The sequence below is a fragment of the Zalophus californianus genome, chromosome 13 (genome assembly GCF_009762305.2).
Source record: "Zalophus californianus isolate mZalCal1 chromosome 13, mZalCal1.pri.v2, whole genome shotgun sequence".
NCBI classification, from domain to species: domain Eukaryota; kingdom Metazoa; phylum Chordata; class Mammalia; order Carnivora; family Otariidae; genus Zalophus; species Zalophus californianus.
The window spans coordinates 69,805,890-69,829,298 of NC_045607.1; the positions used below are offsets into that span (position 1 = coordinate 69,805,890).

At 44.8% G+C, this 23,409-nt stretch overlaps 1 protein-coding gene across 7 annotated transcripts in view; it reads right to left on the reverse strand.

Moving 5' to 3' along the window:
- Positions 1 to 15,507, reverse strand: part of NTRK2 (neurotrophic receptor tyrosine kinase 2) — a 331,355-nt gene extending 315,848 nt beyond the window's left edge. Inside the window, exons 1-4 of one of the 7 annotated variants that reach the window (XR_003523612.2) lie at positions 15,229 to 15,507; positions 14,576 to 14,697; positions 14,090 to 14,313; positions 13,045 to 13,619 (exon numbers count right to left, since the gene is read on the reverse strand). Coding sequence is in view for 6 of the 7 variants with exons in the window: in XM_027614950.2 (XP_027470751.1) it covers positions 13,045 to 13,256 (212 nt within the window). In the remaining variant the exon portion in view is untranslated. Of the gene's footprint in view, positions 1 to 13,044; positions 13,620 to 14,004; positions 14,314 to 14,575; positions 14,698 to 15,228 lie in introns of all 7 variants that reach the window. The other 6 variants (XM_027614950.2, XM_027614951.2, XM_027614952.2 and 3 more) reach the window with 6 other exon arrangements.
- Between the last annotated feature and the right edge of the window lie 7,902 nt (positions 15,508 to 23,409).

The window sequence follows — 23,409 nt, forward strand, 5'->3', positions numbered from 1 at the left end:
TCCTCTGGGCAGCGCCCAGGTATGTTAGCGGCCCTCCCTCTGGTGGTCCTCCAGCTAAGTTCCTCCAGATGAGGCAGTGAGTCTACGGGGCCGACAGGATGCTCCTACACCTTTCCTTGGTGACTCAGTAGGATTCCAGAATGCCCCACCCAAAAACCCTGAGTCCACTCCCAAAGTTTGTGCGGGCCTTCTCCGTAAGTTTGTCCTCCCGAGGGTGTGCCCTGTTGTTGGTGTATGGTACTGCTAGGCACAGCAGTGGGGGGACAGGGAACGCCGGAGGCTGCTGTCTGTGGTGGTGTGGATGGAGTGCTAACGTATAGACTAGACTGTCCACAGGGCTTCCAGAGAGAAGGGTGGGGGGTGACCTGACTGGGGACCCCCACTGGTGCCCTTCAACAGGCCATGTAAATGGTGGGAACTGGCCTAAGTCTTGGTACCCAGGACCCAGAAAAATGCCAGGTGGGCAGGACATGTTCAAAACATCTTTGTTGACTGACTGACTGAATAAATGAATGAATTGATCAATCCATCAATCAACACATATATGTATAAACAGCTCATTGCTGAAGATGACTTTGACAACAGAGTATCTTTTGTTCCCTGAACCGGACGTAGATATAAAAAACAATGAAAGGAGAGTAAAGACAGATTCTAGGGTAGACGGAGGTAAATAAAAAGCTCAAGAGTGCCCTCAACACACTGGAAGACACTCTCCATTGGTGAGAGAGAAATTTCACGAAAGAATAAATGAAATGGCTAGTAAATTCAACCCCAGAGGGTCACCCAGGCTTACCATGAGAGCCAACGACTCAATCAACCAAAACTAAGACTTTCCTCATGAGACGTAAGCATTATGTGTTGGTTCCATAATGTTCATTCCTTTTTAAAAATTTAACTTTCAAAATACACATGGAGTCTAAACTATTTTCATTTGTATGTAGATTATGAACATACTGCAGCATGTAAACATAAATAAATGGATGTTATTTATCTCAAGGGGGAATTATCTTTTTGGATTATTCAACACAATCTGTTCACCTATATACTTCCCCACTCTATTTTTAAAAGCCTCCCAATCTCATATGTCTATCAGTTGTTTTATGATCAGTTTTGCAAACAACTATCAAAATTTTGAGATGCCTGATAGTGTTAATTATTATAAATATAAAGGAAGTCCCATGAAACATTTGTAGGATCAGCTCAACGCACCTTGATTGCAAAGAGGCAAAAGTGTATGTATCAGATGGTACAGTGAACTGGACCTGACACACTATGTTTTTTATACGCCTGACGTCTGCAGTTCTTTAAGAAAAATGAACACCCTCTACCAGCCATGCTACAAGAAGGATAAATCACATCTGAAATCTCACACCAGAATCACTTTGTAAGTGAAGCACTATAAAGGCAGTCACAGGGAAAACTGCAGTTGATCCACAGCAATAGCCATTCTTAGCTATTACACAACAGAAAAAGCACAAATCTTTCTCATTTAGACCTATTTGTTTGCTGGAGATCAGATGTCCCTAGAATGATTCTTTTCCCCTGGATTTGCCTCTGGTGTTGAGCTGGCCTGTTGTGCATCTCTCATCATCTGCTTGCCCTCAGGCTCCCATTTCTTCTCTGTCCCTCCTTCCTGCCGGATGCACAAGAGGCCTCCCCCAGCAAAGCTTTGCCTTTCTTCCTTTCCAGCTAGATATGCTATGTCTCTACACTGAACTGATTTTTTTTTTTTTTTTTTACTGTGCATGAACCAATGTTGTGGTATTTAATTCCATAAAGGTTACGTATTTAAACAAACATCTTAATCTGATGACTAAAAAGTCATGGCTAGAAATTTCCCTACTGACAGCCCAAAGAACAACTAGTACACACTCTCATTTGGAATTCTCCATGATAGATGTGTAGGGTGGTGCGTGTGCGCATGCACGTGTGTGTACATCCACGTGTCTGTGTATGATGTGGAGATCTAGGGCATTGTGCTGGGTGCTGGGGAAGAGTGTGACCAAGATCCACGTGGTCCTCACCTTCATGCCCCTTATATCCTAGTGGTGTGTACAGATGGGCACAGACATGCATTTACGTCGCCAAGTGACCTCTTCTGGAGTGGGAAAGAGCACATGGTGGGGATACAGCCCGGAGACAGGGAGGCAGGGGAATTTAGCCAGAGACAGAAGGCAGGGGAAAGGTGTCCCAGGCAGAGAGGCCGGCCAGTGTGGAACCAGGGAGTTAAGTAAGAGCAGAGCCCCAACACGGGAACCAAAAGCTCAGAGAGGCTATATTATCTCACCGAACAAAGGGAGAGGCAAGATAGGAAGCTAGAGGTTTGAGTTTGGGGATGCAGGGCTTTTCAGACTCATGAAGACCGGTTTATATATATAAATGTAATGCTATCTTAATTTAAAACACCAATACAATGTGGGGAGAGCTAGGCAAGCAATTCCTACAATGTGGAAAATGATCATGTAAAGATAACTGAATATTCTAAAAGAAAAGACTAGTGAGAAAGACTAATACTTTGAATAGAAAAAAAATAATAATATAAAGCTTTAGGAGATAAAAAGTGTAGTGCTAGCAAGTAAATAGACAAACTGATTAACACAATGGATTATCTGAAAATGGCCCAAATTGTTAGTTGAAATTACTGGGGGACAGGTAGAATTATGCAATCCACAGCGTCAAGAGACCTGATTGGCTGATCAGCTATCTTGCAAAAATAACAAAACTATTTTTTTGTTACCTCACTCCTTGCATGTTGAAAATCCAGATGGAGCAAAGCTTTAAAGTATGAAATAGTGAAAGCAGTAGAAGAAAATATAGACTTATTTTATACTCTCAGAGAGGGGGAAACTTGTAGCCACATTTACAGCATAGAAGCCATAAAGGAAATAATAAATTTTACTACCAAAAAAATACACAATTGTGTTACCGAAAGAAGAAGAAAAAAATGCCATAACCAACGTCAGAAGACAGGCAAAACATTAGGCAAGGTATAAATTTTCTTTTTGTTAAATAGATTTTATGAATCCATTTTTTATAGATTTATTTATTTGAGAGAGAGAGAGTGTGCAAGTGGGTGGGAGGGTCAAAGGAGGAGAGAGAGAGGGCGAATCTTAAGCAGACTCCCCACTGAGCATGGAGCCCAATGCAGGGCTCAATCTCATGACCCTGAGATCATGACTTGACCAGAAACCAAGAGTTGCGGATGCTCAACCGACTAAGCCACCCAGGCGCACCTGAATCCACTTTTTAAAAGGCTACCCACCCAACAGATAAAGAAAATAGCTAAGGGATAAGACAAACATAGTTCACTGACAAAGAATACAAATGACTTACAGACACATAAAAAGACTTTCAAACCTGGATCATACTTACGGAATTGCCAAATAAAGCAGTGGTGAATACTATTGCCCAGGAATATGACCGACAAAGGTCAAAAGGTTTGGTAACGAATAATATGGCTTAGCAGTAGAAAAACGGGTGCTTCCAGTTTGGGTGGGAGAATGAAGTGATGTGATCACTTTGCCAGACACCGCGGCCAGTATCTATCAAAATCACAAACATCTTGCAAATGTCCCTGCAACTCAAAATCTAGGAAATTTTCCTATAGATAAGATCACGCACGTGTGTAAGAACTTGCGCACAAGGTTGTTCAAAAGGAGGTTGGTTAAGTAAAGAACAGCCTATTCATTCAATGGATTACTGCGTGGCTTTGAACAATAAGGCTGGTGTACATGCGCTGACAGAGAAACATCTTTAAGATACAGCCTTAAGTAAAAAAAAAAAAAAGAAAGAAAGAAAAGAAAAGAAACCACAAACATGCTGGACAGTGGGTACAGCACGCCTTCATGTGTGTACAAACAAAAAGGACATATATATGCACTCATGTATGTGAGTGGACTCCTTCTGGAAGCTGAGAGATGAGAGCGGTTAACTTTTCATGATACGTTCCTTTGTACTGTTTGCATTTTTTATCACGTTCAAATATGACTTTAAAAAAGCTAATCACAAATAAAATTTCCTAGGGTAAAATGAACGCATTTCAGAGAAAAGATGTGCAAAATCACTTTAAAGAATCTGAAAGTTTCCCAGGCTTGAGCAAGTCTTGGCTGAAGGCACTAACCTTTCCAAAGAAAGAATGTGTCACTCAGAATTGGTGCTGGGCAGTAAACGAAGGAGAGAGAAAGGAGTGTCCAACCAGGGGACACAGGTCCTCGCCAAAGTACTTCAAGTTCTGCATTCCCTTTGTGAAGGCGCTCCCATTATGGAGATGGATGCCTCGGGCAAGCTTAGCTTAATGCCATTTAACATTTTAAATGCAGAATTAAGTGCCCTTGCTCTAATTCCAAGATCACCAAGCAAGCTTCCAGTTATAATTAGTTCTCCTTTATAGATCTACTGGTGTAGGAAACAACTGTGATGCTCATCTGTGCGTTTGGGTCCATGGGATTGTTATCTGCCTTATTACGGAGCAATGGAATGACAATCCAGAGTGTTGTTTGTTTTTTAACTAAAAAACAAAAACAAAACAAGGACAAACAGGAGTTGCCACAGGGCATTAGAAGCAGTGACATAATGAGATCAGCATTTTAGAAAGACCATGCCAGCACAGTATGGCAGATGCGGAGAGAGGGGGCAAGACCGGGAGCAAGCCCGCCAAGTAGGAAGGGGTTGCAGTATTGTAGGCAAAAAAAAAATGAGGATATTTTTGTTCCCATCGGGGACAGTTTTCTCAACAGGTACTGTCCACCTATACTTTTCAGTAAATCCATCGATGAATCCACATGTTCACCTCTGCTCAGAACACCTGCCCCTGGATGCGTGTTTTGACCACGTTTCAGCTCCCCTGGGACAGAGTCTGACACTGAGACCACGGACGTGAAAGCCACACCCCACCTCGCTGCCCAGGGCCCCTTCCCATTATGCCAGGCTCCTGGACGCTGTGTGCCTCTCTGGCTGTGTTAAGCTTATCAAGCCAGGGTCAGTAGGAAAGGTCATGGTTGACGCCCGGGCTCTGCAACCCAACATTTCTTCACAATCCGTTAAAGGGGCTTCTCAGCCAGGTGCCTGCCTGCCTCAGTGTGTGTGTGTGTGTGTGTGTGTGTGTGCGCGTGTGTGTGTGTGTGTGCGTGCGTGTGTGTGCGCGCGCACGCTGGGGGCAGTGGGGTGGAGGATAAGAAACAACGCCAGAACCAGAGGTAGGAAAAGAAGAGTGACAAAGGAAAAAAGCCCAACTCAGGAGCACAAGGGCAGTCCAGAAGCAAAATTTCCATCACACTCAGACTAGGCTGGTAGCCACAGAGCTCCCCCATGAACCTGGGAGCAGACTACAAAGGGGTCGTGGTTTGCACTGCGCTGGGTTTTCTCAGCCCTTGCCAGAGAACGCAGAGGCCAACACGCCAAGCTCCCTCTGGTCCAGCCCTGCCCAGCCCTGTTCACGCACTGCACGGATGAGTGCACCTGGGGAAGCGAGCGACAGTCAGAGAATTCGGGTGTAGGCCCCTCTGCCACCTCTCAGGAAGGGACGCTGGGGCACATGAAACAGAGACAACTTTGGTAATAAGAACTGGAGTTTAGAAGAGCCTACCTTTTGAGAGTGCACTATGTTTCAGAGGCTGAAAACCAAAATTCGACTATCTTTTGATTTAAATTATACTCTTGTAAAATTGTCCAAAAACGCCTCATTGATTGTGTTGTTGATTTTGAGAAATGATCACAGACGACAGACATGATGGGTCTCTGAGTAGCCAGGCTGGCTAATGGCATCAAAGGACTAACACTTCTTCTCTCGGGTTCTCATCAAGAGAAATCCAGAATGATTGAAACAAAATTAAAAGTCTGGGTGGGGATGTAATGAACAGCATGGTGACTACAGCTAATAATACTGGGTTGCATATTTGAAAATTACTAAGAGAAGAGAATAGATCTTACACTTTCTCATCTCAAGAAAAATATTTGTGACCATGTGTGCTGATAGATGTTGACTAGACTCATGGTGCTGATCATTTCACAGTACATACAGTATCAAATCATTATGTTGTACACCTGAAATTAATGTCGTCTGTCCATTATACCTCACCAGAAAAAGAAAAAAAAAAAAGTCTAGGTGGTTTCAGGAAGTAAATCCTAAATTATTAGGAAAATTTTACAGTTCCAGATAATTAAGTCTGAAAGGACCACACCTAGGGGAGTTTTATATATACATTTCTATCTCCATAGACACATCACATACACACAAATAGAGTCCTGGTGTGTGTGTGTGTGTGTGTGTGTCTGTTTGTCCCAAGGACTGCTGGAATATGAACCTTATAGGAAAGCGTGGGGTATAGAATAGCAATAGGTCCTCATTTCCAATAGAAAAGAGACTCTAGATGGTGTGTGATTGTTACCATTTTTATTCTATACAAAAAGATGCCATATACCTAAGGGCACACAAATCATTTATCTCTTGATAGTCTAACGCGTGCTGCAAGGGGAGATGGTGACGGGTGTCAGAGGAAAGACACGGGGAGAAGCCCCAGTCCATCTCCTTCCCACCGCCACACTGCTTAACATGTGAACATTTATTTGAATCTTTACACTTCTCCTAAAGTTGCCTGCGCTCTCGAGGCCAAATTTGGGCTAGTGGGGCTGAGCAAACAGAGCCCTAAGCGAGATACTGGCTAAGGTTCTATCCCAAATTACAGTCTGTTTGACGGGAGAGCCCTGCACAAGTCAGTCAACCTGACAGTCCCTCCGAGGCTGTCAAGCCCTTCCCCCTGCTTCAGAGTGAGGTTGTACACAGAAACAAGCAGAGGTCTGCAGGGAGTCTTCCAGGTCTCCAGAGAGAAGCCCTGCTTGAATCCAAAGCTATGTCTCAGTGCAGGCCATGGACAACATACAAAATGGTAGCAGAATGAATTCTAGATGTGAGCCAACAATCTTTAAGCTTGCTCAATGGCTCAGTCATTGAGCTCAGTCATTGATCCTGGGCAAAGAGAAGTCAGGGGCAAAAAAGAAGGCAGGAAAGAGTAAGTATGCTCTGGCCACTGGTCTTTCATAGGAGCTAAGAAAGGCTTTGTACAAAGGCTGCGGGGCCCTCCACTTACATAACCACCCCTGACTGTGGCAAAGATACCATTCCACCTTGCTGCCAGCTCATAAAGGTTTTCTCCGCAGCCTGACTTCTGTGTATGAATTGCTTAGAGAAGAGGAAGGCTTGAAATTTAAAAAACAAAACAAAACAAAAACACCATAATCTAAACAAACAAAAAATATATTTCCTACAACGTGAAGAGAAGACCATTACTTTGGGATCGGCAGCTCATGCACTTTTGAATTGCTTTGTCTCTAGTAGAGACAGCTTGGCGTAGATTTGATCTAGTACTAAGCTTGTCTTCACTATCTCTGACACATCCAAAATGGTGGGCTGGAGTTGGGTTCAGCCCAAGGGTGCAGAACAAAAGGGAGGCACCCTAAAGTAAAGGCCATGGAACCTCCTTTGAATGTTAGGAGAAAGAGCTTCTAGACCCACGTTGTCTTTAACATAGCATGGCCTTAGAAGACTTTGTGCAGAAGGGGCTAGAGCAGAGCATTTTTGAGACCCTTCTCCTTCTGTGGTACCAATTCTAGGTGACCCTGTGTGTGACCTTAGACTCAGCAGCCCAGCAGGAACACGCCACCAGTTTGGGGGAATTCAGAGCAGACACTGAACACACGCACATCTGACGTTGTCACCAAAGGCCCTCAGTCTCTCACACCACCCTTTACTTCCTAACTGATGTATAAACCATGTTTATCTCCATAACTGAAAGTTTGTGGAACTTCAGAGCCAGGAGAAACTTGTCTGGGCACTGAATCCAAAGCCCTCGGTTTATATTTGACAAGCCCAGGGGCAGATAATAAGGGGCTGCTTCAAGATCAGGTCACTCCTGACTCCAGCTCTCTGTGACATCTGGGTTTTTGTTTTGCTTTTTTAATTTTTTAAACAGGTATACTCAGTACCTGTGCATTACTTTCCTTCCCAGCTCACAAGCACTCATGCCTTCATCGCCCAGATCAATATTTACTGACTTCCCTGTCCCTTGGACAGCCCAGAGACCAAAGTGGTAAGAAGGCACCCTGATTATGTGAGATCTTTGCCTTCTTTAATGGAGATTGATCAGCAATCAAATGTAGAGTGAAAATGATCAGGCCACTGCAGGGCTCAGACCTCTGCCACCTGGGGGGTGGGATTTGCGCGTTAAACTAGCTAGAGCAAGTAGATTATGAAAATGGTCAATCAGCTATTAACCCAAGGTTCCATTTTTTTCCTCACCCTTTCTCTCTCTCACACACACCAAATGAGTAAAAAAAAAAAAAAAAAAAAAAGTGCCTGTCAAAATAATCTCTCCCCAAAATCATCCAGTTGATTTACAAACATCAAGAGGCACCAGACCTTGGCATTGCACCACAAGGGCCAGCAGGTTCAAGGCCACATTCTACCTTATGGTTTTTGAAGCTACAAGAAGCTCTCTAGAGACATGGTAAGCTAGTCTGAGGGCTAACATCAACGTGTGGTATTCGTTACTGGTTTAATAGTGGTTTTTTCACTAACAGCTAAGATGAGCAATGAGTTAACACTGAGGGCCCTTGCTTAGTACCAAAGGCCAAACAAAAACAGAAACAGAAACAGAAAAACAAAAAAAGGAAAAGAGAAAAGAAAGAAAGAAATTCCCCTTCCCCAACTAAACAAGAACTCTAGGTTTTATACTCTGACGACCCAGATATAGTCAAAGAGATCATACAGAATGTTCCTGGGGAGAAAGAGACCTCAATTCGTAGCTCTCCAGCCAACTTTTCAGCTTAGAAAACGTCTTTACAAGGGAATATTGAAACAGATACAAACAGAGGTTTATGGGATAGAAACAGTGAAAGATTTTAAACAGATCTAAACTCAGCTCTGGGGAACTGTGACCACATTATCTCAACTTCCCATTATTTGCTTGTAATAACACATAACCCAGGCCCTTCCCCTAACTCTAGTGCTCTGAATTCCCATAAGGAAATATCACTTTTCGGAGAAGAAGAAAAAAATCAAACACATTTTAATGTATAGTCAATGAGAGGTAATGGGAGGAAGAGGGGAAGAAAGTCGGGTCAGAAGGGTCGAGGGGTTTTTTGTTTTACCCAATGTAATAAAAACCTTCTTAATGCAGAGACTGAAGATATAAAACCAAGGAGGCTTCAAATGGTTGTACTGAGCTGAATTCTGTGAATACCTGCACTGGGAAGACAGCATGTTTTCAACCCCAGCTTGCAAGTTGTGTTAATGATGCAAATTAGACTGCCTTATTTATTAACAAGTCCAGTGTGGCTTATGTAACCACACTCAAAACTTACTCTGTGTGTCTTAGATGCATGTAAAGCACAATCCAAAGTTCTAGAACCCCCAGTGTAGGACCTGAGAAGTAAACATCAGAGAAATAAAAAAGAATGCCTCTCACCGAATCCTTCCGAATGCCAGGATATTTGTTTTTAGTACAATTAATTGCAGTGGAAAAGCTTACTAAGGTGAGGGGGCCAAAATCAACGTATTAATGACATCATATTACAGTCACTTAAACCAAGCCAACAATTTATTGCACATACAGGCTCTGGCAGCAGAAGCTGCAAATTCTATTTATGTTGTACTAAGAGGAAAAATATTACACTTGTCTCCAAATATGCCCCCCCAAATCAGAAACTACCACCCAAGAAATTCAGAAAAAAAAGGCCATCACTGATCTCTACAAAATAAGAGCAATATAAAAGTGAATGCCCCCTTTCACCACCATGTAAATACACTTAACACTTCATGCTACTAAATGATACACTTAGAGATGGTTAAGATGGTAAATTTTATGTTAGGTATTTTTGACCACAATAAAAAAGAAACGTGTGATCTATTTTAACCATGCCTTTTACCACTTGAGTGAGACAGAACTTGTCCTTTGCAGTACATTTTGGCACCTGATACTACAGAGATTCAATAGCCAGTTACATAACTCCAACAACAGGCTTGACTCTTGAATTCCACTTATATATGACAATGGTATCATTTTTAAATTTAATTTAGCATGGCTTTGGTATAACTACGTCAGAGTAATAGAAGCTGACACTAAGCAGCAGTGTGATGTTGGGCAGATGTGATGCATCTCTATAGACAGAGAAGAGAGATATAGGTAAATAGATCATGTTGGTGGGTAAAGAATATGCGACAGATTACTATGACAGAATTTTTGATAAAACAGGCTCAAACGATGACTCTAAAAATGAAATGTCAACTTGGCTTAAAATATGCACATAGAAGCAAAACATAAAACTCTCTTAATGAGTCTATGCACATAGTTTTAGAATGTTCTACCATGGGCTCTCTCTGAACCCAAAAAGCACCATGGTGTACTTTCCCCCAAATATATAGATATTAAGTGATGTACCATTTTTAAATGATATAGTAAACTGTTGCTTCAGCAAGTTCCAATTATAGTTTATTTACTTCCATTTTTCCTATTGAAAAAAATAGAAACATGAAATTTCAGCTAAACACCATTAAACTGGAACTTTCAACAAGGTTATTTTAGGAATACCATTGGGTCTCATAACAAAGTAAAAAAAAAAATTTTGTAATTTGGTTCCAACTGTAGCTGGTATCCATTGGCCAAGAATGTAAAAGCTGTTCAAACAAATACTAATATGTAAGAAAAAGAGCCAGATGGTGTCATATATGGATGACAGGGAAACAAGCTCATCCACTGATGTCATTTTGATATCAAAACAACAGAATTCAAAATAAGTATATGAAGTGCTTCCCAAACAAGGATTTTGGTACATTTTACAGAACACCAGGGCACAAACCGGCTGGGCTCAAACAAAGCTGAGGGGCAGAGCTGAGCACAGACTTTCTCTCAGAACTCACATCTACCAACCCCATCAAGAATCACTAAAGAACGTAATTCCCCATCCCAAACACTAACCCTACACACCTCCCCACGCTCTCAATTTCAGTGGATTTTCAAATCAAAAGAAAAAAAAAATAACAGAAGAAATGAGGAGTGCCGCTGACAACAAACACTTGGGTAAAAATAAAAAAGCATCAGTTTTTTAAAGTCTGGAGATAGGAACCTGCCATCAGATATTACAGAAACCGCAGCAATTGTGAAAACTGATATAAGAAAGCTCAGCTCAAATCTATTGATTTCATCAATACCAGGCAGCTAAGACCACTAAGGTTTAAAACAGTGTTTTTTTACACTTAAAGAGAGTTTTATTTTCCTTTTCTCCAATTAGGGTCTTAGAAATATTACAGTGAAAAAAAAATGTTACAGTGAAAATGATTGGCTTGATCCCCTTTCCTCCTTCATTATAGATGCATCATCTAATACAGAATTTCAAAACCACCACCAACAAAACAAGACGTCTGACTGTATAAAGGCACTCTCCCTGGTCTCAAAATAGTCCAAAAGGCTCTGAATTCCATATGGCTTCCTCCATCTGACTACTGACCTCCCATCTCATGAAAAAGACACAGATCCTGATAGAAGGCCACAGACATTTGACCAGGCCAACCAGGGCCAGCACAGTTGGGGCCCTACCCACCCTTCCTCCGCAGTGGATCCTTGCAAAACAAAAACAAAAACAAAAACAAAACCCACCCAGATCCCAGCCTCCTGGATCCAGCCTGACAGTTGGCTCCTCCCAGCACATCTCAGCTCTGCTAGGCCTGCACATTCCCCTCTATGCTACTGCCATTTCCTTCTGCCCGAGCCTTAGACCATGAGCATCACCAGCAGAATAAACAACAGAGGCTAGGAAGGTCTCTTACTTACATTAAAAACAGGTTATCTCAGTCAACTACGTTGGCAGAAACAGGGTGTGCGTTTTCTGGGGAGGAAAAAAAACATGCGCACTCGCCAACCGGAAGGCCACAGTCCAAGCCCTACTTTCAGGGCTGCCTATCTGAGCACCAAACACCGTAAGGAAAACCGGGAGAAACTTTGCCTGACAATCCTCTGCATGGATGAATAAAATCTCATGCCAGTGAAATGTAGGCAATGACCAAGTCCCTTGGGCAGGGGGGTGGGGGGGGAGAGACACCTCTAGGAGAGGTGACAGGGAATGCTAGGGATGGCACTGGTGAGTTCCTACTTGGTAATGTATTTATCACAAGCCGTCAGAACGGGAGGACAGAAATACACAACTCTGCTTCTCCCTCAGAGCAAGACAAGCTCAGACATTTCCAGGGACACAGAGGTCCGTCCCATGCTAAAAGGCAGCATTCTATACCCTGCTTTATCATCCAACCTAGTCCTGGGATAGTATTCAATCGGCAATTGAGATTTATAGTCCAAATGGTCTCAAAATTATATCTCTGGGAAGTCAAATCCAAATTAAATCAGACCAGGCTTTTAGGCTTCCGACAAGCACATTTTCTCTTTCAAGAGAGCACATTTCAACACTCAGAACTTCTCCTCTTACAGACCATTTTCCAGGCCAGCTCTGGATGCCATCTCCTAACAAAAATCTGATCTATAAAATGAAAAGGGAAACCGGTGAACTCCAAACCTCAGCGAATGATGTTTAAGGGGGCCACTCTAACCTCCTTCAACAGATTTCCAAAAGTTCATTATTTTAACCTCCTTTCTAGTAAATACTACTGGAACTTCTAACCCAACATACACTTAGCACCTTAGGAAAGAAAAATGTCCAAAACTAAGTTATTGCATAAGTAAAGCCTAAAGCACACCCATCAGGGCTCTGAAATACAGAGTGTATATGGAATCCCTCCCCGCAAAGAATATATATATTTGTTACTGACACATACAGTATACTTAAAACTTATTTTCAACTGTCCACTTCTCCCCCACGTTAGCAGCCCCAAGCCAGAGAAACAGGTAACTGACAGACAGATGGCCCAGCCCTGCATCTCCCATGTATGTCGGACTTCTCCCCAGACCTGAGACAACATTCATGCCCCGGACAGACACGCCTGGCCAGCCCCAGCCCGAGGGGCGAGGAGAGAAGGAAGGAGGAAGAGCACCAGGAACTCACATTTCGGTGATGTTCTCAGGGTCTGCACTGTTGGGCTCCAACCTCGGAAACGCCACGATGCCCGGAGAAGGGTCGCTGCACCAGATCCTAGAGGCGCTGCATTTGCAGGACGTGGGACAGGCGAGAGCGGCCCTCCAGAAGCCCACAACCAGCCAGCAGAAGCCCCAGAGCCGCGCCATGGCGGGTCCATGCCACCTCGTCCAGGACGACATCCCTAGCCGCCAGTGCCAGCCCGAGTCGGACTGAGTACGCGTCCGCGCGCTGCACCGGCGGGCCTCCCCTGCCCCTGCTTGGGCGGCCTGTGCCGCGCTCGCCGCTCCTTCGCCCCGGTGCCTGTCGCGGGCGCGCAGAGCCGAGCGTGTCCGGGGCTGAGCGTGTCCTGGCGGGCGGCACCGTTCACAGTGGCCGGGGCATCTTGGGCCGCCTCACAGGGGGCGCTACCGCCGCTCGGAGCTCCGCCGCGGCCGCCGCTGCATGGCCCGGCGCGCCGAGCACCGGCCCGCGGCGCTGCCGGCACTCCCCGGGAAGCAGGCTCCTTGCTAGACGCGCACTGGGATCCGGGACGCACCTCGGGGCTGAGGACAAACAGACACGCGTGAGACTGAGCGCTGGACCCCATACAGCGCGTTCGCGGCACCCCCACCCCGACCCCAGCCAGGGGACTGTGGATGGATGCGTGCCCAGCTCCGGCCCCAGAAATAAACTTGCCCCTCGATGGCACTGACGCGGCCGAGGCCACCGATGTGCCCCCCCTCTCTCTGAGGTCGAGGGGGGGAGACAGGGCAAGGGTCCCCGAGACAGGATTCCATGGCACAGGCCGGGCGTAGGACCCTTTAAAGGGGGACGCAGAGACCGCCTGCGGCGGAGATGGCTCCGCGACGGGGGCCCCCAATGATGCTGCAGAATCCGCCACGGCCGCTGGGCGCAGGGGGCGCGGGCAGGTGGCGCGGCGCGTCCCACCTGGGGAGCCGCCACGGCCGTCCCGGGGGGTGGGGGGGAAACAGCGAGGGCCGAGACGCCGGAGGGCACTGTCCGCGCTGCTCACCCGGGCTCCGGCGCCTACCGCCCGCCCGCGGCGCCTGGGTGCAGGCTCCTCCTGCCGCTGGGCACTGAGCGCGGAGAGCGCGAGCGAAGGAGCGAGCGAGGCTCCTGCTCCAACCCAATTCCGGGAGCCGCCGCCGCCGCCGCCGCCGCCGCCGCCTCTGCTACTGCTGGCGAAGTGACGTGAGGGCTGACGCAGAGCAGGGGCAGAAACTCCAGAAAATTAGTCTGAAATCCAAAAACACACACGCTCATGCACACACAAACCCATAACACCCTCCAGACAAAAGCAACAGGGAGGGGAGGGGAATCTGGGGGCGAGTGGGGAGGAGGGAGGCATCGGTGCCACTGGCCAGGAGCAGACAGCAGCAGCATGTGGGAGTTCATACACGCGCACACACGCACACATCCTGGCTGGGTAGACGCGCGCGCCTGTGTGTGTGTGTGTGTGTGCGCGCGCGCGCGCGTGTGTGCGCTGAGCTCCAGGTACCTCCGAGATGGACCGTTCCACCGCTCGACGCCTCTCAGTCCCTACTTCACACCACCGTCTCTTCTATCATCGCAGTAGAGGCTGTCTCCTTTTTTGAAATGGAAACCGGGCTCGGTTCAGCTCTGAAAAATGCGCTGATTCTTATTATAGGAATCCTCCCTCCCCGCTCCCTCCCCGCTGCGTTCTCCTTTTCCCATCCTGCCTAAAAGGGAGGGCAAGCTAGCCTAAAAATAAATAAATATTGTAAACACCAAAACGTGTTCAGCATTGGTAACCAAGGATAACCGCCCCCATTCCGGGCCATCTATTTGGGGATCCGTGGTTTGGGAGGGTCTCCCTGTGGGTGCTTTTGCAGAGGGAGGGGAGTCTCCAAATACAACTCTAGCTCTCTAAGTGGGTCTTTTTCCTGCCGTGTTCCGGCATCACACGCCCGGGAAATAGAGACATGTGAGGGGAAGGGAGCGCGCCTGACGCGTATTGGGTTCCCGAAATGCGCGGCCGCAACCCCGGCCTGTCCGATGTGTGGCGCCGCGTCATTTTCTGTCATCCTTCAGCCTGGCAGGGTTCGGCCGTTCCCAGATCGTCGCTTCACTTACCGCGATGCCCACCCCCGCCCCCGCGGGGCACCCCGAGCCCTTGCTCCCCTGCCGTACCTTGCGCGATTTCGTGTGTGCGCGGGTGTGCGCGAACGCGTGCCCTGCGCCCGCGCTGCCCAGAGCACGACATGCATCCAGGTACCGACAAGCCCGGCGCGGGCAGAGCCTCGGGGTCTCACTAGGGACAAACGAGGCGATCCGGGAGGCTCGGGTGACAAACCGTAACTGTTCTGCGGACGCAGTTAAATGATGGCTGCGGGGCATCCGCAAGCCTTGTCTGAGAATCCGTCTTCCCCATTTGCGGCTCCGAGAGTCTGTTTTTCCGCAGTCATTTAAAAGGGAACTGGGAAAATGCACCGCAGTGCCTGACACTTCCGAGGGCTCTGGTGCCCCCGCGCGGGGAGAGAGCGCCCCGCACGCTCCGGAGCACCAACCCTCCGCCGCGGCCGTGGCGGGCACTGCGCGGGGGGCGCGCTCTGGCTCCAGATGCGCAACCAGCGGCGCCCCACGCGTGCGCGCCCCTGCCCCGCCGGCACGCCGCTCGCCCGACCTCGCGGAGCTCCTGCCGGAGAAAAAGGCGGGCAGCGCTCAGCTCCAGAAAGGGCGACAGGATGGACTCTTGTCCAGAAGATAAGAATGGTCACCGATCTGCTCGCAGAGGCTGAGGGTGTGAAGGATCCAGAAACCCGAACGTCAAGGTGAATGCTTGCATCTTGGGGATGCCTTAAATATTACAAGGGAACGGAAAGCATCTGGGGGGGGGGCTATTGTACAGACCCGGGGCGCTGAGTGTAACCGCGAGAAACCCTCGCGCAGCGCCCCAAAATCTCACTGCAGGGCCGGAAGACAAGGCCGGCAGGTCTGCCTCTTTCCACCGCCACTCAGCTGTGACATGCATCGTGTGCTGAAGTTCATTTCTCAGCTCGGCCCCCAACCCCTGATGGGTGAAAACCTGCTAAGGAAGGGAGAAACTGTCTTGGTCCAAGACACACAGTAACACTCTCCCGCCTGTCTCGGCAGTGCCCTTAATGGAGCTGCCCCTGCGGAACACCTGGGGGAGGGTGTGTACCTAATTACCCACCTCTCTCTCACACCCCCACCCTCATCCCATTTTTTCCCAGAAATGGCCCATTTGCACCCTAGTGGCTGCAAAGTGTCAGTACAGCAACTAAAGAACCGAAGGTTTCAGAGTGGTTTGCAGACCAGATTCTAATTACGTTGGAATAATTTTAGAAGTTGTATTATAACATATACATACTACTATTATATTTAGATTTTAGACATACCCCACTGACTGTTTCCCACTTGAAATTAGAACTGGCTGCCCCACTTCTAATCACACTTCCCCTGCTCTGTTTCTTCCATAGTACCTACCATTGTTTAACAGATCGTTTACCTATTTACTAGGTTTATATAGTTTATTGTATTTCTCCAAGCGGAATGTAAACTCCATGAAGGCAGGGATCTTTATTTTGTTCATCGATATATCTGAAGGACATAGTGGGTATTAAAATATGTGTGTGTGTGTGTGTGTGTGTGATGAATAAATGAAATAAGCTAAAGTTGCGATTCCTCAAATAGGCCCTCTTCACTCTCACTTTCTTAACCTATAACCCTGCAAGTGTGTCTGAATGATTGGCCCTGGAGAGTCTCCCTCCAGTCATCAGAACCTCAATTTTCTCGGTGCTATCCCAGCTATCAGCACTTCGGGAAGTCTGACTTTCTACCTCTTCTAATATCCAGGTATGTTTTAGCCTGGGCCAGGGAGGGACCTCCCCCCCATCCACGCTAGTAACTCAACATCATCATGCACAATACCTGGAAACACCAGGCAATCAATAACTATTTCTCAACTGATAGAATTACGGATCTATCTCAATTTTAAGAACCACCAGATCTTTCACGGACATTATTTCAGGGATCCTCAGACCATGACTTTGTAGGAGATGATGAATATTTTTGAGATGGACAGCCACTTTGGAAACAAAGAACCATTTCTTAAAAAGTGAGGCATAGTCCTACCATATGATCTAGCCATTCCATTTTTTTTTGTATTTGTGAGAGAGAAATAAAAGCCTATGTCCATACAAAGACTCTTATGTGAGTGTTCATAGCCGCTTTGTTTGTGGAGGCCCCCAAACTGGAAACAACCCAAATATGTATCACCAGGCAAACTGGTGAACAAATTGTGGCATACCCACACCATGAGAGGCTACTCAGCAATGAAGAATCTCAAAATAATTATGCTGGGTCAAAGAAGCCAGACAAAAAAGAGTAGCTACTGTATGATCCCATTGTCATAAAACTATAGGCTCACATAGAAAACTATGTGAACTATCATGACAGAAAGCATATCAGTAACTGCAGGTGAGTGGAGCAGAGAGTCGAAGGAGCCACAGGGATCAGCGACACAGGCGCCCAGGAAGCTTTGAGGATGATGAATGTATTCATTATCTTGATTATGGTGATGATTTCCATATTATCAAGTTGTGTGTCTAAATATGTTCAATTTATTATATGTCATTCAACCAAGCTATTTTATTTATGTTTTGAGAGAGAGAGAGAGAGAGAGAGAGAGAGAGAGTGTGTGTGTGTGTGTGTGTGTGTGTGTACCAGCAGGGGGAGGGGCAGAGGGAGAATCTTAAGCAGGCTCCACACCCAGCACGGAGCTTGAAGCTGGGTTTGATCCCAGGGTGCTGAGATCATGACCTGAGCTGAAATCAAGAACCAGACGCTTCACCCACTGAGCACCCAGGCACCACTCAATAAAGCTATTTTAAACAAACACGGCCCTAGATCCTCCAATCATCAGCTTCTTGTTCTCATTGGAGTGCTAGTAGAACCTCCAATTTAGGAAGCTATTATAAAGTTCAGAGGTTTTGTAAATAAGATCAGAATCTGTAATGTTCTAATAGTAGAGGGACCTACTATGTAATACCTTTTACATTCTAGAAAAAGACTGGGGACACCATCATTTGTAAGATGGGAGAGATAGTGGCCCACACCTAAAAATAGCTTGAATGTGCATTAATAGGAGAGTGACTCAATATATTATACTTCCATTCTTTATACTATTCTACACTTAATTAAAATGAGTTAAACTATAAACAGTAACCTGGAGATGTGTCCATAGTCCATATAAGTGAATAATGGAAGTTGCATGGCAATATTGAGTCTGAGCCTACAGAGAAAGCCACCGTTTGTGACTGTGTTTGCTGGGGTGTGCATACAGAGAAAGGAAGTCAGAGGAACACTTCTACCAAACACAGTGGTAACCTAGAGGGATCGGAGTTGTTTGGAGGAAGAGGGCAGACCAGAAAACTTGCAAGATGTTTCTTTGGCACTAATAACCTTCTTACCCACAATGTGTCTTATTTTATCACCTTTTCCTCTTTTGACTGATCTTTCCCTCTGATCCAGAGTTACCCTGTTTCTAAAGTCCCTCCCTTTTGTGGAGCACAACTGAATCTAAAAGCATGTTTGCAATCTAGAAATAATGTTCACCACTACATGTGTCACTTCCTCGAGAATATCTGTATGTTAGTAGAAGGCACTGGAGACATAATCCAAAGGAGTTTCAGGTACTGTGCCATCCACAAATAGGGGAGTATTTGGGGACTGAAGACCCTCAACACAGGCCACAATGGAACCAGAGGCTGCTTTATGATTAGCCCTACACTTGCTCCCTCTCACTCAATCACCTCTTTTGTTGTTGAGAAAGTTTCCAGCTGCTTCCTATCCCACACCCTCTAGCTCTGAGTTAGGGTCTCACTTTTCCCCAAGTCTGCCCACATAGTCTGAGAATCACATGCTGCCATCCCTCTGAACCCTCATCCCACTTCCTGTCCTTCCTGAGTCCCAACCTTCCACTTTTAACTCTTAGTCACACATTTAGCACACACTAAATCAACACAGACTTACGGAGCTTTTACAAACAGCTAAAAGGAAGAGCATACAGAGAAAATTCGACAGAGCCTCAGGAAATTGGAATCACATATACCTAGGTGTCCCTGAAATCTAAGTTTTAATTATTGATCTGATTAGATCTCGTGGTAAACTCCAGATTGTTTTCCTAGTCTAGGTGAAGAGTCTTATATCAATAGTCATACCAAGGAGTTAGTTCACTTATTTCTCAATAAAAAGTTATGGTATGCCTTTTCTGTGCCACTCAGCCTAGATTTAGTGAGATAGGCAAGTGTTCCCTGTTCCAAATCAATTGACAATTACAGCCCACGCAAAGATCAGTGTTTATGGCCATATCACCCTTCGAGTTGACAAGCCACAAGCATTCAATCATATCAGACTTCTACAGTTTATTAACTAAATGTTCTTACAGCTGGAGTAGTTGCTCATTATTAGTTTTTTGACCAATATCCTTTTAGACCCATGCTGTCCAATATGGTAGCCGACAGCTTGTGTGGCTCTCATGTACTTGAACTATGGCCAGTCTAAAATGAAATGTGCTAAAAAATAAAATAAAATATGCTACAAGTAAAATACACACATTAGTGTAAAGACTTAACAGGAAAAATGCAAAATATCTCATTAATGATTTTACATTTATTTTGTGTCAAAATGATAATATATTGGATTTATTGGTTAAATATATCACTATCAAAAACTAATGATGTACCATATGTTGGCTAATTGAACATAATAATAAAAAATAAAAATAAATAAAATAAATAAATATATCACTAAAATTAATTTCATATGTTTCTTTTTACTCTTTTTAATGTGGAGAATGTACTTTTATTTTTAAAAGTTATCAACTCAACAATCATCCTTCTTAAAAGCCCCATTGTTATTATCTTTGACTCAATGACCTAGATCCTTGGGTCTCTTTGAATCTTCTGCTTTTGAAAGCTTGAATCTGCCATCAACTCTTCTTCCCATATTTTTTCACCTGCAGGTCTAATATGTATGTTTTTCATGCATTCCTTTAAGTCATTGATAAAAAATATTTAACATGACAGGTTGAGACACTCAACTAGAGACATTATCTAAGCTGACATTCATTCCTGAACTAATTAATTCATCTTTACATTGAGTGTGTCTGTTTAGCCAGCTAAAAATCCATCAAAATGAATTCCATAATGAGGTGTTCCTTGACCTTTGGTCTGAGCCATATGTGAATCACACACCCAATTACATAAAGACCAAGCTGGTATTGCTCATTTGTGCATTTTGTTTGGGGGCTTTCGGGGGAGGAGAAGCTGGTTTGGTTTGGTTTGGTTTGGTTTGGTTTGGTTTGGTTTTTTTGCAATCACCCTGGCACTCATTTCTCATGCCAACTCCGTATCTACCTTCATTCTGACCTGATGTCAACCTAGCACTCATATTCTGGCTTTCGGACCTATAACTCCATTCCTTCCCTTGGTTCCTTTTAATCCTTATACCCTGTTTTTCCAATATGTAAATCAGTTTCTCCAAGTGAATTTGTCTCGACTGCCCTTTCAACACTTGGTGCACTGGTTTGTCTCAGATAGGAAGTCCTCTTGCACAGCTTAGGCTCGTGAAACTTAGCCACAATCCACTGGGCTAATTGTGCACTCACTCCCCTTTCCCCTGATGGGGAAAAATTGGGCAAGATTGTTCAGAAAAAGGAAGAGTAGAGTAGGCAAGTGGGAGGTAGTCTGAGAAACAGAATGAACAGTAATTTAGGTGCATTTTGGAATCCATCTTTGTTCCTCTTTGGAAAATCAAGACATTTTCTATTCTCTTCTTCCATATGCCATTATTACCAACAGTTGTTCTTTGGTCACATAAGCAAGCCCAATAATGATTCTTATCATCTTTGCAACATTAAATATGCCCTGATATCTCTTATATGGTCTCATTAACTAAGATTCCAAATTTCTTGTTAACCACATTACCTGTGCCATTTCCAATGTAAATATCCTTTTTCTCGCCAGAGAAGGCAGAGATTAAGAAGTAAATAATATTGTGTTGTCTCTATGATCTGCTAATGTCTCTCCATCTGCCCCAGCTCTGGCTCTCTCTGTTCGTTCTTCTCCTTATTCTAAGCCTGGTTCAAATAGTCCTTTCTTGTGTGTTGCTTTCTGTACTATTTTTTTACAGCTTTAATGAATTCTGGACTTCAGTACCTCTGCGATGGTTCTCACAGAATTGTGCTGTTCTATTGTATTCAAAACTCAGCTATATACCCCACCTTCTATCTTTTTCCACACCAAAATCCACAGCCTAGTTACACAGAGTCTCCTTTCTTCCTCTTGGGGATCATTCATGCCTGTGTGGTCAGAATTTTATATTTTAGAATTTCCCTTCTCTCTCAAATCAATATTCTCTTCTACATTTGTTTCCTGAAGTCTAGGATACATTTGCAGACTTCTCAGCATCCCACATTTAGCCAATATGGCCTCCGGTGCCACAGCCAGGTCAGTCTTGTGGGTTTCCATGGGCCTGTCATGAGTGTCCTTCCTCCCTGCCCACCAAGTCCTAGGGACCCCTGTAATATCCAAGCAACATTTCCTTGGAGCCAAGAAAATGGTATCATCAGTGACTGAAGTGGAAGCATCCCAACAAAAAAAAAGGATCAAGGGGGCAGAATCGAGCTGAACCAGAGTTGCTGACACCAATTAGAGATGTTCTTTCTGTTGCACAAACTATGCTCTGTTTTAATAAGAAAAGCTGCTCATTCCTGTGGCCATGTCATTTCTTCCAAAGTTGTGATTTCAACTGAAATAGATGAACAACACCTGTGTTGGGAGTCTACATCCCTAAGCTCTTTAATTCATGTTATAGGTTGGGTAGAAATTAAGTTGCTTCCATAAAGCCACCTCCCCAGATACAGTAGCTCAAACAAGTAGGAAATATATTCCTTTCCCATGTCATAGTTCAAAGCCAATGTGTATTCCAGGAAGGATACGTGGCTCTGCTCTGTGGGGTTATCCATAGATCCAGACTCCTACCATCTTGTTCCTCTGTCATTTTCCCAGGATTTGTCCTCACCTACATGGTCAAAGCTGACTCACCAGCCAGCAGGAAGGAAAGAGGACAGGAAATGGAGGGCAAACAATTTCCTTCTGAGGAAATGTTGTGGAAGTTTTATATACCACTTCCCCTTACATTTCTCTGGCAAGAACTTAGTGGCCACGTCTTTACTGCAAAGGAGATCAGGAAATAGACTTATTAAACTGGGTGTGACCAAATGTTCTGAGAAATTTGAAGTGGGGAGATCTATTACTCAAGGGAAGGAGAATGGACATGGAAGGACAGTTTCCTAACTAGAACCTCAGTAAGAGATAGTCTAGAATTTTCCTGACTACATAACCTTCAGGTTGAAACAGAATTTGATGGACAGTTTGAACTCTGGGTAACACCCTGATATTGTCCCTTTCTGTCACTGGGGAAAAAAAAACCAGGGTCTTTCTGCCACATTGGTCACTCCAGCCAACTCTGAAGTCAGTCTTCTATGCAAGACTTTATTAATAAATATATGCATAATATTCTGAGCAGCAAGCTCTCCTGCCTTAATTTTCATCTCTAAGGATATCCCTAAATTTTTATCACTATTCTAAAAAAATTCTGTAGGGAATATAACTTGTTTGTGTTTGTTCTTTCTAGTACCTTTAACCAAAGTGTTTTTTCCCTTATCAAAAAAGAAAGAGAGAGAGAGAGAGAGAGAGAAAGGGGAAGAAGAATAGAATAGAATAGAATAGAAGAGAAGAGAAGAGAATAGAATAAGCAGACATAGCAAAGTCTCTATGATGCCATGAGGACCATCCTGTAATATTCTCACCTTTGTTATAGAAATCATTAGGCTTGAGTTTCAGCCACAACTATGCCACTTTATAGCTCATGTGGTACTTTTAGGGAAATAACTTACCTGTCCTAAGCCTCAAATTTACCTATCTGTAAAATTAGAATGGCAGACTGAAAACATGGCAGCAGATTCTCTGACATCACTCCTATTGAAAAGTGGATTCTGTGTCTCCTCCCCTTGAATCTAAGCAGACTTCTGACTGCCTCGATCAATATAAAGTGGCAAAGTCACTATGTGACTTCTGAATCTAGGTCATTAAAAAAAGGTGCAACTTTTGCCTCATGCCCTATAAGACTTATTTTTGAAACTCTGAACCACCACACAAGAAACCAACTACCCTAAGACTTCCATTCTGGAAAGCATCTCAGTCAACAGTCCCAGCTAAGCCCAGCCTTCTCGACATCCCTACCTACACAGCACTCATGGGAGGAAGCTTCTTGGATCCTCCAGGC